Raw genomic sequence first — 14,209 nt, 5'->3', positions numbered from 1 at the left:
CTAAAGGGTTCTTTTGACTGAACCTTTAAAAAGGTATTCTATATGGAACCTTTTAGGGGTTTCATATGCGCCTGATAGAACCTTTTAAGCTTCTATATGGAACCTTTTCTTCTAAGAGTGGAGAAAAAACTCATTTTGAGAAAATGGCCTTTAAAAATATGAACTGTAATTGAAATCTATTGACACAAATAGATAAAGTGCTATAAAAGAAACACTTAACAGTGTCTTTTGGGTGTTTTCTTTCCACTAGTCTGAAAAAACACTTTATGAAAAACCAAAAAGCCCAAAATCTCAAACTTGACAGGTGCATGAAAAAACAATGTTTTTGCCTGCAGTGTCTCCCCTTAAGGATCAGTGGAAGTTCATTCATGCTTTGCTCTAGTGGTTGACTGGGTAAATTATTATCTGTCTATATTTAGCGCGCTAATCCTCTCACTACAAACCAACACAACCATTTAAAGTCCTGTGTTTGACTCATGAACACCTCAGTGTGAGAATGTGCATTAGCCTAGTCTTTTTCTGCTGGTCATATTTCATATGGTGGTCTCAGTGGTAATCAAAGAAAAGAGTTTAAAAGTATGAGAGTTCACTTGCAATTCAAGTCAAGCTATTATTTATTATTGAATATTTGCATCACACTTAATCCTGCGGAGACACTGTGATTCTTACAGGGATGCCAGTTTCATTCAATGCATCAATCAAGGAGGAATGTTTTCTTCATAGCATATTAATTTAATTCACTCTTCATTTCATTAAAATTACTAAAAGAATGTAATCTGACCAAAACAGTAATTGTGTGGATCCAGTGGGTAGCAAAACTGTAGGTTCTCACCCATATACCTTTATAGCCTATAAGAAATTCTCTTTTTGTATTTTTTGAATTGTAATTCAAAGACTTTATTTGGTGCATCCTACTCATGTGCCAAGTATGCAGTAGTCTATTTGTACTGTGTTTCTAGTTTTTATGCAATCGAATTATGCTGTTAAGCCTAATGAATCTATTTAGTGTAGATTTAAGTGGACAGTAGAGGCAACAGGACTTTATATATCGGCATGAAATCAGAGCCAATACCATTCTTATTTTTGGATGTTGCAGTGTTTATTATTATGATTATTTATTGCATTTTTTTTAAATGAATGTGCCATCATTGGGGGCTTCTCAAACGGAAGGTTGCATCCTAGTGTTCCTAGTCCAATCCTTCTGAGGCTTCAAGGCTAGAGTCCTGCTCAGCATTAAAAAAATACTATGGAAGTCAATGGCAACCATCAACTGTTTGATTACCAGCAATCTTCAAAATACCTTCTTTTGTGTTCAACATAAGAAAGCAACTCATACAGGTTTGGAACGACATGAGGGTGAGTAAATGATGACAGAATTTTCATTTTTGGGTGTACTATCCCTTTAAGCAAATTTAATGGCTGGAGAAGTCTGTTGTTTTCACCAGAAAGTCCAGATATGTCATTTTGGTTGAACATTACGAGGTCAAAAAAAGAAACGAATACACGGATGAACTGTTCACAAACATTAATACGTTAGAAAACAGATAGGGTCATATGTCAATTTTATTCTCGCTCCCTTCTGCCAGTATAACTACAACTCCCACAATCCCCAGTTCCTTGCGTCAGAAGCTGCGCATGCGCTGTTGCTTCTATTATTTTGTTCTCCCGCAAGCAATAAATGAAGAGCCTCCGAACGTGAGCTGTTCAATATAAAACAGCTACACTCGGAAAGCGATTAGCTCGTACGCAGATGCTTTCATACATGGAGTCACACGACACCTAACTGTCACTCTCGCCAGGCTGCGGGGTCCGCCATCAGGGGATTGGAGGCCGAAAACACGGCAGACGAACTGGACATGCAGAGGTGTTTTTGTATGTAAAGCTAGCTAGCTAAGCAGGGGATCGGAGGAGGAAGAGCAAAACGTTGAAGAGTTTTCCAGCACCCCTCCTTTGGCAGAAAGGGCTTCATCTGCTCTCATCCACACCGACCTGCCGTCAGGATGGCGCACCTCCGCGACATGCAGAACCAGGTAAACCCGCAGCCCAGCCGAGTCTGTTCATTCTGCATCCAGGGGTATTCATCTCATAATCAGTCATATCACAATAATGTTAATTAAGCCTGGCATATCATGACATTTCTCAGTTTAGAGTAATTGAGGGCTGCCTTATGAGTCTTACATATATATACACACACACACACACACACACATACACATATAATATATATATATATAAGGAGAGAGAGAGAGATAAAAAATGTTTGATTAATAGGGGTCGTATACTAAACTTTTTGCAGTATTCCACTGTATTGCATAGATAGGTATAACATTTGAGTACTGAATAAACCAAATTCAAGTCTTCATGATCTCACACACCTGTTTACTGTACAAACACAAAATTTTACTGTTTGCATTTCTAGTACAACCCTCTTTCCTTAGCTCAAGTATGCAAACCTCTTTGCCACATGCACTGGAATATGTATTAAATTGAAAGTTACATTTTCAAATGAAAATGGCAACATGATTGTTTTATGAAGTATGCGTTCATATGTGCTTCATTTTCGCATGGAGGAAACCGCTGTGGTGGTGTGATGAGGGGTGAACACAGTGAAAACTTAAGGGTTGGTTCATCCAAAAATGAAAATTAGCCCATAAATTACTCACCCTCAAGTCATCCTAGGCTTATATGACTTTGTTCTTTCAGACGAATCCAGTCGGAGTTATATTAAAAATGGTCTTTGATCTTTCAAGCTGTTTAATGGCAGTCAGCGGGGGTTCACGTGCATCAGTCCAAAAGGAGTGAAATAAAAAGAGCCCATCCATAAAAAAAGTGTCTCACATGGCTCCGGGGGGTGAACAAAGTCCAGATGATTCAGAGGAGGCAAAGGATGCAGATGAGAGACGGCTAGAACCAAAAGGGCAGAACCAGGTGCTGCTAGCGCTCCTTCTGCAGTTGATGCTGCAATAATGCAGGGCTCGACGCTTACTTTTCTTTTTAGGAGCACTTGTGCTCCTAACTTAAAAAATTTAGGAGCACGTTCAAAATTTTAGGAGCACCTTCTAATCAATAATCCAAAATGTTATCAAAAAGTAGCCTTCCCATTACGAGGTAATATTTGACTCCTCTAACTTTATTAAAAGTATGTCATCTTTTGTCAAATTCTTAAATTATATTTTATAAGCTTAACAACAGAATAAGAGTAGAATAAGAAACAAGTTTGCGAGGAGGCGGTCAGTCAGTCAGAGTCAGTCCAGCAGGAGTGCCACATAATCAAGTCAAAGCCAGGCAGGTTTAAATCAGTCGTTGGATGTTTTACTTTATTTAAACGTCTCATTCGGTCTAATAATTTCAGGGGATAATTATGTGGAATGTATTTTTCTTTTCAACAATGTTTATCAAGATACTAAAGTTCCCAGCTGGTCTGTTTTCGTTTATCTATCTCAATAGCAACCAGACCTTGCCAGCAACAAAGCGACATTTGTGAAGTGTACTATTTTTTTTCTTCCATCGGTGTGTTTAACCAAAGTTTGCGTGGTTTATGTAATGTAACGAGAGTGGTAGTTCCAATTAACCAGCTAACTAGCTAATCGGTAAGCTAGCTTGTTGTGATCTGGTGACATATGGGCACTGTTACTTATGTTTTTCGTCACTTTTAACGACATGAAATGATGCTCGTCTGTGTATTTTTGTGATTTTTTAGCTATTATCGAGTTCCAAACGCAGTTTTAGGTCCTCTGGTCATGGCTAAAGACCCGTTGGCCGAAGCTGGTCTTCATTTTGATGAACTCAACAAACTGCGAGTACTCGAGCCTGATGTGAGCCAGAAAACCGTTGAGCTCAAAGAGGAATGCGAGGACTTCGTTGACAGTGAGTTTTTCATTTGGTTCTTTGTCTTATTGTGAAGTTTATCTCTCGTGCAGACTGAACAGCATTTCTTTGCTTCTTTTCACAGTACAGATCAATAATTCATTGGATTTTATTTTAAAACAGAGATAGGTCAGTTTCAGAAAATTGTAGGTGGACTTATTGAACTTGTGGATGAGCTAGCAAAGGAAGCCGAAACTGAAAAAATGAAGGTATGTTCTTGCATTTTTAAATGAATAGCAGTGCATATCTGTGTAATGTACATTAATATGACTTATTTTGACATATTATTATTATACAGGCCATAGGTGCAAGAAATTTACTGAAATCGGTTGAAAAGCAACGGGAGGCTCAGCAGCAACAGCTTCAGGCTCTGATTGTAGAAAAGAAAATGCAGTTGGAAAGGTATTCAATCGTATTAGGCCTGTAATCAGAGTCAGACTGCATATATTGTGTTCTTAAAGGAAAAGTGCACCCAAAAAATTAATATTTTGCTGAAAATGTACTCCCCCACAGCCCATCCTGTTTATCAGAACAGATTTTGGAGAAATTGAATTACATCACTTGCTCACCAGTGGCTCCTCTGCAGTGAATGGGTGCCGTCAGAATGAGAGTTCAAACAGTTGATAAAAACATCACAGGAATCCTTCAACATATTTGTTTATGTGTTTTGGGCGGTTTCCCCTTGCAGGGCTTGACGCTTACTTTTCTTTTTAGGAGCACTTGTGCTCCTAACTTAAAAAATTTAGGAGCACGTTCAAAATTTTAGGAGCACCTTCTAATCAATAATCCAAAATGTTATCAAAAAGTAGCCTTCCCATTACGAGGTAATATTTGACTCCTCTAACTTTATTAAAAGTATGTCATCTTTTGTCAAATTCTTAAATTATATTTTATAAGCTTAACAACAGAATAAGAGTAGAATAAGAAACAAGTTAAAAATCAAATGAAATCAGTATTAACAAAAATAATTTGTAGAGGTGGCACAGAAGACCACAAAAGTGTTGTTTGATGTACTTTCAGACATTTAATGAGGTTCAGAAGTGGAATGAGTGCAATTAAATCCATGATGATATGATGATATTAATGTTTTAAATATAAAATTTTGAATATAGAAATATTAAATGATTTAAATAACTGAAAAGAAAATGAAACTGGCGGCAAGTCACTGATTTTTATCACTGAATCATTCATTCAATTGATTCATTCGAACGGCTTATTCATTCAAGAGTGACTGTCTTTATGAATGGGTAATCATGAATCACTGACTCACTAGATTCGTTTAAAAAAACTGTTCGTTCATAAACGAAACACCGCTGTGTTTGAATGGAGATGCGCAGCGGCTGAGCTGTGACTTTGTTTTTAAACTATTTTCGAAATATTTCGAAATACAACGAAATAGAGCAAAATCAGACAATAGTGTTATAGTCAGACAATGTAAGTAACTTAAAATTAACTTCTTGTTTATTGAATTGTATTGTATTAAATCAGTTATCACATTTACAAACTCCCTTAAAAATCATTCAAAGCTGTCACTCATCATCTTAGTTCATCGCGAGCTCACATTTATAATCAACGAAGCTCTCTACACTGTGTGATGAATCTCTTATTTACACCCTGTCTACACTTTGCTTATGAAGGATTGGTGAGATATGTCTGATACATTACTCGACGCTGCAAAAACACGTAGAAAGCTTTGAAGCTTCCCTGAGCGCAATCACAAGTATGATGATGATCGGGTCAGTCGCACTGGTGCTCCTAAAATAAATTTCATAGTCGCACGCAGTAGTTTTCGGTCGCACTGTCGAGCCCTGCGGAAGCAGCGGGAGGATGACGTAAGACGTCAGAAGTCTGCGGATTGAAAAAGAACACGTTGAAAGACGGGGAGGAAAAAGTCTGCCACTGTTTTCATATGAAATTTAAAGGGGACTGAGGCGATCACGAATTCGTGTACAGTTTATGGAGCTAATCGCAAAATTTTAGGGGGGCTATAGCGAATAAGTTCTCCGAATAAGTTAAACCATTGAGTCGCAAAATGATTCACTCTTTCGAAGCGCTCCAATCGGATCGCGTATGGCGAATCATTTGATTTAAAATGGAACTTCAAAGCGCGTATCGCAAATCATTTGAGTTAGATCGGGACCTCGGAGCGAGATCGCGGGATGTTTTTATAAAAATAATTCAGCAGAGGCAGGGATACATAAACCAGAGGGGGGGAAATCCCCCCCATCCCCCCCGGCAAATCGCACCCTGTATATACAGTGGGTACGGATTTTAGCAAATGGCTGCAATATAACAAAGAGTGAAAAATTTAAGGGGGTCTGAATACTTTCCGTACCCACTGTATATATGTGTATATATGTGTGTGTGTGTGTGTATATGTATATGTGTAAATAGTTAATAAAATTCCCAAAGCACCTGAGTTAAATATATGAGTGTCACAGCAAAGGGTCTGAATACTTAGGACCATATGATATTTCAGTTTTTCTTTTTTAATAAATCTGCAAAAATGTCAACAAGTCTGTGTTTTTCTGTCAATATGGGGTGCTGTGTGTACATTAATGAGGAAAAAAATTAACTTAAATGATTTTAGCAAATGGCTGCAATATAATAACGAGTGAAAAATTTAAGGGGGTCTGAATACTTTCCATACCCACTGTATAGTAGAGCATCCCAATGTGATGTAATCTGTGTTTGTAGTTTGTCAACTACATCTGTCCTTGTATCTCACATTTTTCCTTTACTGTCTCTCTCTCTCCAACAGAATTCCCGGCTTGATCCAGAGGAGTATTTCACGAAACAGGAGCGCATTGGGAAGGGGTCTTTTGGTGAGGTTTACAAGGGCATCAACAATCGCACTAAAGAGGTGGTGGCCATCAAGATCATTGACCTGGAGGAGGCGGAAGATGAGATCGAGGACATTCAGCAGGAGATCACGGTGCTCAGCCAGTGTGACAGCCCCTATGTCACCAAATACTATGGCTCATACCTGAAGGTACACTCTCCCATTGTTTGGGATCTCAGGCGTGTACAGACAAACAATAGTAAGAGTTTTTGAACATCAATACTGCATCTTTTAAAGTCAACATGAAGCCACTTTTTAATGCATGATGAAATGATTTGTCAATGAATTATTCCAGAGAAAAAATGTTTATCTATAATGAAAATGTGATACCTTTTTCTTCTTCTGAAGCAACTTAATCCGTTGTCATCTCCTAAGCAATGCAAGATATTAGATAATGTTAACAAATGGTCAAATCACTTTTTAGGTTTCTACAAACTGCAGGGCGTTTTAGTTCTCTCATAGCATTCCCATTCATATCTGTAGCCCTTGTTTTAAGTAGTGTCGGACATTCTGGAAATACGCAATTTGAAATCTGCCATATTTAATCATGGATACTGGGTTCTGCTGCCAGGTTGTTTTAGTCAGTAATCTTAATCAAAATGTGACTAATGATGTCGTGCCAATGCTGGTTTGCTGTTGGCGTCACACAAAAGCAAATGTCTAATATAATATAATGAAAGATTTCGGATTTAGTGTTGCTTGAAAAAATTGTCAATACGCAACTCATTTGAATGGCCGACAAAGGAGACAGATGCTCTTTGCAGCTGAATGGTGTAGTTACTGCATCTACTAGTAGGGGTTAACAAGGCTATGCTTACTAGCCAAACAGCAACCCTATCATTTGGTTAGTAACATCCACTGTCCAATAAATTTATGGATAAAAATCATATTTTCTCTCATTAAATATCCTGTTTCAGTCAGATTTATTTTGTTTACATACATGAAAAATACCAGATCTGTTATGATTTCTTCCAGAAACTAAAGTCTGCTACTTCACTCTTTAAAATAAATATTGGGGTTTTGTAGCAATATCATAGAAAAATGATTTTTGGCTCCCAAAAGAACCTTTTAATCGACAGTTCTTAAAAGAACATTTTTCATAGTCTGAAGAATGTTTTGATAATCCAAAGAAACGTTTTCCACTATAAAGAACTTTTTTTTAAGAATGTTAATTCATGCCACATGATAAAATATCTACTGGAGTCATATTGAAATATGAATGCTAAATACAATAAATGTCAAGTGACATTTAAAGAAATGGTACTTGTGTTATTTTTGCCATTGTCTACAGGGAACTAAGCTGTGGATCATCATGGAGTATTTAGGAGGCGGCTCTGCTTTAGATCTTGTAAGTAGAACAACAACAGGGGCTCATCAGCTATGGGAATATTTTAATGTGTGTATTCATGAATTCTTAAAGAGCTTTCAGCTTTAGAAATTAAATTAGTCTCCTATGTTCCTCCACTCGTCTCAGTTGAAACCAGGACCGCTAGAGGAGACGTACATTGCCACTATACTGAGGGAGATTCTGAAGGGACTGGAATACTTGCATTCGGAGAGGAAGATTCACCGTGATATCAAAGGTGTGATAACCTACACGTCTGCCTACTCAATTAGGCCAGCTAGGAATGGCTTCATATTTAATCATCTGCGATCTGTGAAATCTGAGTTCCGTGCTAATGATTCATGTTCGTATCTTGTGGCAGCTGCCAACGTGCTGCTGTCTGAGCAGGGAGATGTGAAGCTGGCAGACTTCGGGGTGGCGGGACAGCTCACAGACACTCAGATCAAGAGAAACACTTTTGTGGGAACTCCTTTCTGGATGGCTCCAGAGGTCATCAAACAGTCCGCGTATGATTTTAAGGTGCAGGAATCCAGATGAATAGGCTTTTCTCAACATGCAAAAGAACAGTCTGAATATTAATGTGCAAATGTGGCTGCAGAGCTGTGAAAACACACGTTCAGCACTCTGATAGAAAGGTTGGGGTGGTAAAACTGTTCCCAATTTTTTATTTTTATTTTTTTGTTAGGCATGGAAACTGGTCACTAGCGTAGTTTACGTTTTAGCATAGTAACAGCTAATCCTATTTTTCACAAATATTTATATCTAGTTGAAATATGAAATGAGACTTTTAGGCTTGCTTTTTGGCTACAGGCAGACATTTGGTCCTTGGGAATTACAGCTATTGAACTGGCGAAGGGGGAACCCCCGAACTCCGAACTGCATCCGATGCGAGTGCTGTTTCTCATTCCCAAAAACACTCCCCCAACGCTGGAGGGCTCCTACAGCAAACCCTTCAAAGAGTTTGTGGAGGCATGCCTCAATAAAGACCCTCGCTTTGTGAGTATTTGGCTCTGCCACTGGTTATAATGTTTCAGGTTAACCCCAATATCCACAACAGTCTAAGGTTTGGAATAATTAAGCTATTTTTAAATGTTTAAAAATCTTATGCTCTCTAAGGATGCATTTATTTGGTGAAATACAATAAAAACAGTAATAATGTGAAATATTACCATTTAAAAGAACTGTTTTGTCAAAAAATTCTGTCGTTCTATTATGCTGATTTGATGCGGGGTTTTTTTATTTTTTTTATATTGGTGCTCCATTAGTAAAATTTGTTCTTAATATCAGTGTTGAAAACAGTTTTCAGTTTTTTGGGGTAATATTTTTGTGGAGTGTTTTTATATATATATATAGTACAATAAATGTCTTTACGCTCACTTAAGATCAATTTAATGCATTGTATTAATTAAAAAAAAAACTAACTTACCTCAAACTTTTGAATGGTAGTGTTATCACAGTTTCCACAAAAATATTAAGCAGCATAACTGTTTTCAACATCGATAATTTCTTGATAGTTTCTTGAGCAGCAAATCAGCATATCAGAATGATTTCTGAAGGATCATGTGACATTGAAGACTGGAATGATGATGCTGAAAATTCAGCTTTGCCTTCACAGGAATAAATTACATTTTTAAAATATGTTAAAATACACAGCAGTTCATTTTAATTGTAGTAATATTTCACAATATTACAGTTTTTACTGTATTTTTCATCAAATTAATGCAACCTTGGTGAGCATAAGAGACTTAAACATTAAAAAAATCTGATAACACTTTACAATAAGGTTCCATTAGTTAATGTTAGTTAATGAAAATACAGTCATTCATTGTTAGTTCATGTTAATTCACAGTGGATTAACTAATCTTAATAAGCACAACTTTTGATTTTGATTTTAATAATGCATTAATAAATGTCAAAATTAACATCAACTAAGATTAATAAATGCTGTAGAATTATTGTTCATTCGTAATTCATGTTAACTAATGTTAACTAATGAACCATATTGTAAATCCCAAATCCAAAAATATTAATTATTCCAAATTTTTGACTGATAGTATAGCTGTAGTATTGCACACAGAAGGTAAATTACATGATTTTGTGTCCCATTAAGCACCAATTGTAGTCAGACATCTCAAGCTTTTTGAAACGAGGCTGTAAAAAATTAAGCATGGCATCAATATTCTGGTTTTGTGTAGCGGCCCACCGCCAAGGAGTTACTGAAGCACAAATTCATCACACGCTACACCAAGAAAACGTCCTATCTAACAGAGCTGATTGATCGATATGGCCGCTGGAAGTCTGAAGGCCACGGAGACGAGTCTAGCTCTGATGATTCTGATATGTATGTCATCCATCCAATATGATATATTATTCATTTCTTATTACTTAATTGTCCTGTCCTTTTAATTAGATATCTGGTGAATTGATCCAGATGATTTATAGCCTTGAAAAGAATAATGTTCTCCATTCTTCCTGTACTCAAACAGGGATGGAGATAGTGATGACCGAGACCAGTGTCCCATGTGGACGTTCCCCACAGTGCGGCCCAGCTCTATGAACAAGCTCCAGAAGGGCTACACAAACACAGACTCAGAGGTCACTATTCAAACATTTACTTCATACAAACATTTACAGGGTTATTGCCAACTAAAACTAAAGCCATAAAAACAGTTTCATTACTTGAAATACAATAAACATCTGAAATACAATAAAACTTTGAAAAATAAACTCATTTGATTTCTGCTAGTTGCTAAGGCAGTATTTCTCAATTGAGTTTTTAATGTACTAAAATAACTTAAAGGTGGGGTAAGCGATTTTTCAAAAACGCTTTAGAAAACTGATTCGGGCCGAATAGCAAAACAAACTTGCAGCCAATCAGCAGTAAGGGCTCCACGTCTACTCATGATGTGGAGGAGAGAGCGCTCAGTGCACAGGACAGACATTAGCCGAGCCCAGCGACAGAAAGATGGAGATGGTGGATAAAAAACAAAAGAGGAGAACATCTGCGGAACAAAAGAAGGCTTACGATAAGGCAAGAAGTAGGACCCATGTAAATATCGGATCAGCTTTCCAGCGCTGAAGAGAACTCAAAGAGCGGAAGGCCTGCGATCGGATGCCGAGGTTGCTTTGTGTCTTCTCGATAGGCGAGTAACACCGTGTCTGCGCCGCAACAGCTAAAGTCTGTCTAGTACACTGGATGCGACAAAGCGACTGTTGAAAATCATTTTAAATTTGTGTCAATACGTCATAAATAGAATGCAGCAGCAGTTTTCTGTCGGGGATTTGTCGTGCCGCGCCGCATCCAGTGTAGACCATAGATATTAATATATATCTGTATGGTGCTGTCAGCATCACTGATTATAATGCGTTCTATAGTATTTTGTCGCGCCGGTGTAGATACGGTGTAACATTGGTTTTGCTTTGTTTCACAGAACTAATCGTTGCCTGGGTTGCGTATGTATGTGTGGGGTGGAGCTATCAAAATAGGGGCGTGTTTGTTTTGGTGATTTCAAATGTCAATATTGGCTACCAGAAATAGCTTACCCCACCTTTAAACTGAAATTAAAGCTAAATAAAAACTATACAGACATGACATAAAATTAGTAGATCCTCAAAATTAAAATGAAAACTCAAAATATCAACAAAAACTATCAATGAAACTAAAATAACATTGCTGTGGACCATTTACACCATTTTATTTTGGCACTGGCTTTGCTGAAGTGCCAGTATTTTTGACATCCCTACATGAAAGGTAAAGTTTTGCTTTGGATTTGTTTTACAGGCAGCTGAGACGGTAAAGAGGCAACCCAAGTCACAATGTCTGTCAGCGCTGGTCTCTCCCATCTTCAGAGAGGTAAAAACGCACAAAACTCACCTTGTGTATATATAATCAAACACCCTGACTGGATTTGTCGGCGCCAAATGCAGTGCACTCACTGTAACTCTAACACTATCACTTTTTATCAAGGTAGCAGCAGATAAGGCAGCAGTAAAGTGTAATAAACTGATAAGCTCTATATGTTGTAGAGTTAAACGTAAGTCTGTCTGCTCTCCAGCTGAAGGAGAAGAGGAGGGCATGTGGAGGAGGAATGGGTGCCATAGAGGAGCTGGAGAATGCCTTCAACCTGGCAGAAGAGTCCTGTCCTGGCATCTCTGACCTCCTGGTCACACACATGATGGAGAGAGTGTGCAGGTGAGTGGATCTTTAAGAAAAAGTACAGTGGTATAGAAAATATACCACTATACAAGTAAAAATAGCATTTTAATGTAATATTTAAGTTAAAAAAAAAAATTTTTTTATTAGGTTTGCTCTGAATGGCAACACCACGCCATCATCACGGTGAAGACACGCCTCTACTGCTGCTGCTCCTTCCTCCTCCCACACTAAATCATCATCATCATCATCATCGCCCCATCAGGACCACAATACAACTGCCCATCATTCATCCTCTCTTACCCCCGGAGATCTTTTAATTAGTTATGATTAAATATTTTTACAGTTTTCTTTATAGAATGGACAGTATTTAAGAGAAAAAGCCATGTCATTGAGCGAACTGTGTTTACCTGTTAGATCGAAATCCTATTATAAAGTGTTTATGGAAACATGTTTGTGTGGTTATTGGTGTGAATTGTGGTAAGTTTAGATCTCTTCAAATATTTGGTTACACTTTATTTTAGGGTGTCCTTGTTACAGTGTAATAGTACATAGAAGTACTGAGAACAACATTAACAACGTACTTACTATAGGGTTGGATTCAGGTTTGGTTTGGAGTTAGCTGCATTTAATTATGCATAATTTACTGTTATTGCTATAGTAGGTACATTTAATGCTAAACAAGGCCACAGTATAATAAAGTGTTGCCAATTATTTACTGAAGTAAAAAAATTTTTAAAAAATGTTCATCATAATGGAAAGCTTGTCCTCAGGGCACCAGCAGCATAAACAGTTATTTTTTAAATAATGTACTACGCTCTTATTTGTTTTATTGACGTGGTATAAAAGTTTCCCTCGTGGGAAAAAACAAAAACATGAATAACGCAATATTATTATAGGTTATCAGACGCTAAAACAAAGGAGACTCAAAGATTTCTTTAATTATTCTCAGATGTCCATAATTAAAAAACATACGCAAATTATATTCCAGTTGTAGCATGGATCAAGAGCTCTTCCACTTATCTTTTGGATTATTTATTGTATTATTATTAAACTATTACTGTTATGAAGTCAGTTCTTGGTCCATTGATGTTGCCTGGCAGGATGTAACTTGGACACTCACTATGATTTAGAATAGTTTTGTGTTTTGCAGCAGGCTGTCTTAACCTAACTTTGTTCTTTCTGCTAGCTAGATAATTACTTAAATGAACTGCCTTACACTCAAAGCAAGTTCACTAGGTAGGTATTTTCTTCTGCATAGTAGTTGCTGGAGTGCTCAAGGCCTTGTGTAATTGTTTTTATACAGTCTATGGTAATTGCCCAGCTCCTTTATTAACATCAGGTGCAGTTTATGCTCTTCTGTCCCACTTGGTGTCAGAATTGTGTGTTGTTATTTGACTGTCCACTAAATATACTACTAAATCGCCTACAGGTTTGAAGTGATGGGTGAGTAAATGATGACAAAATTTACAATTCTGGGTGAACTATGGCTTTAAAATAATATGATAAAAAAAAAAAAACATTCTAAAACAAATGTCACTACATGAGATTCCACATCGAGCCTCTCGCATCTACACCCTTTCACAATGTCAATGAAACTGCCCATCTATCTTTAGTTACAAAACCAGAACGATGCTACTTCTAAATACCTGTGAATATTTAAGGCCTTAATCGTTGTTCTTTATCATGTTATAATTCACGGCCTCTACCGACCATAGAGAAAACTGTACTTAAAAAATAAAATAAAAATTTGGACTTAACGAGTAAAAAAATTAATAAAAACAGCCACCGATTTTGACAAGTCCTTCCTGTTATAATCAACAGCAAATTGAGAAGTTAATAGCCCCCCCCCCAAAAAAAAGCAAACCCCAAATCTGTTTCAATACAAAATTTTATTAATTAGACAATAATGGTTTAATAGAAAGTTATCAAGGGAAACATTAAAACTGTAATTTTAATAACTGCAGAGATTTCATGACCAAATATGGAAAGCAAATTCAGC

General features: G+C 37.2%; 2 protein-coding genes across 4 annotated transcripts; both read left to right on the top strand.

Annotated features, from left to right (window-relative positions):
* Positions 1-1,639: 1,639 nt before the first annotated feature.
* LOC107589848 (serine/threonine-protein kinase 25-like) lies at positions 1,640-12,639 on the top strand. Of its 2 annotated transcripts, none has more exons than XM_016278401.1 (11): positions 1,640-2,030; positions 6,626-6,859; positions 8,001-8,057; positions 8,184-8,292; positions 8,416-8,573; positions 8,865-9,050; positions 10,250-10,395; positions 10,541-10,649; positions 11,836-11,907; positions 12,110-12,246; positions 12,358-12,639. In XM_016278401.1, exons 1-11 carry the CDS (start codon positions 2,001-2,003, stop codon positions 12,395-12,397), a joined length of 1,278 nt encoding a protein of 425 aa, XP_016133887.1. In that variant the 5' UTR covers positions 1,640-2,000; the 3' UTR covers positions 12,398-12,639. The 2 variants fall into 2 exon arrangements, with proteins under 2 accessions (XP_016133887.1, XP_016133888.1); XM_016278402.1 differs by having other exon boundaries at positions 1,641-2,030; positions 6,629-6,859.
* On the top strand, positions 3,231-4,390 carry LOC107589850 (intraflagellar transport protein 20 homolog). Of its 2 annotated transcripts, none has more exons than XM_016278404.1 (4): positions 3,231-3,285; positions 3,701-3,867; positions 3,991-4,076; positions 4,166-4,390. In XM_016278404.1, exons 2-4 carry the CDS (start codon positions 3,741-3,743, stop codon positions 4,292-4,294), a joined length of 342 nt encoding a protein of 113 aa, XP_016133890.1. In that variant the 5' UTR covers positions 3,231-3,285; positions 3,701-3,740; the 3' UTR covers positions 4,295-4,390. The 2 variants fall into 2 exon arrangements, with proteins under 2 accessions (XP_016133890.1, XP_016133889.1); XM_016278403.1 differs by having other exon boundaries at positions 3,244-3,590.
* Positions 12,640-14,209: the final 1,570 nt, after the last annotated feature.

Source organism: Sinocyclocheilus grahami, unplaced genomic scaffold, assembly GCF_001515645.1.
Source record: "Sinocyclocheilus grahami isolate Dianchi unplaced genomic scaffold, SAMN03320097.WGS_v1.1 scaffold121.1, whole genome shotgun sequence".
Taxonomy (NCBI): Eukaryota; Metazoa; Chordata; class Actinopteri; order Cypriniformes; family Cyprinidae; genus Sinocyclocheilus; species Sinocyclocheilus grahami.
This window is presented reverse-complemented; position numbering and strand designations above follow the sequence as displayed.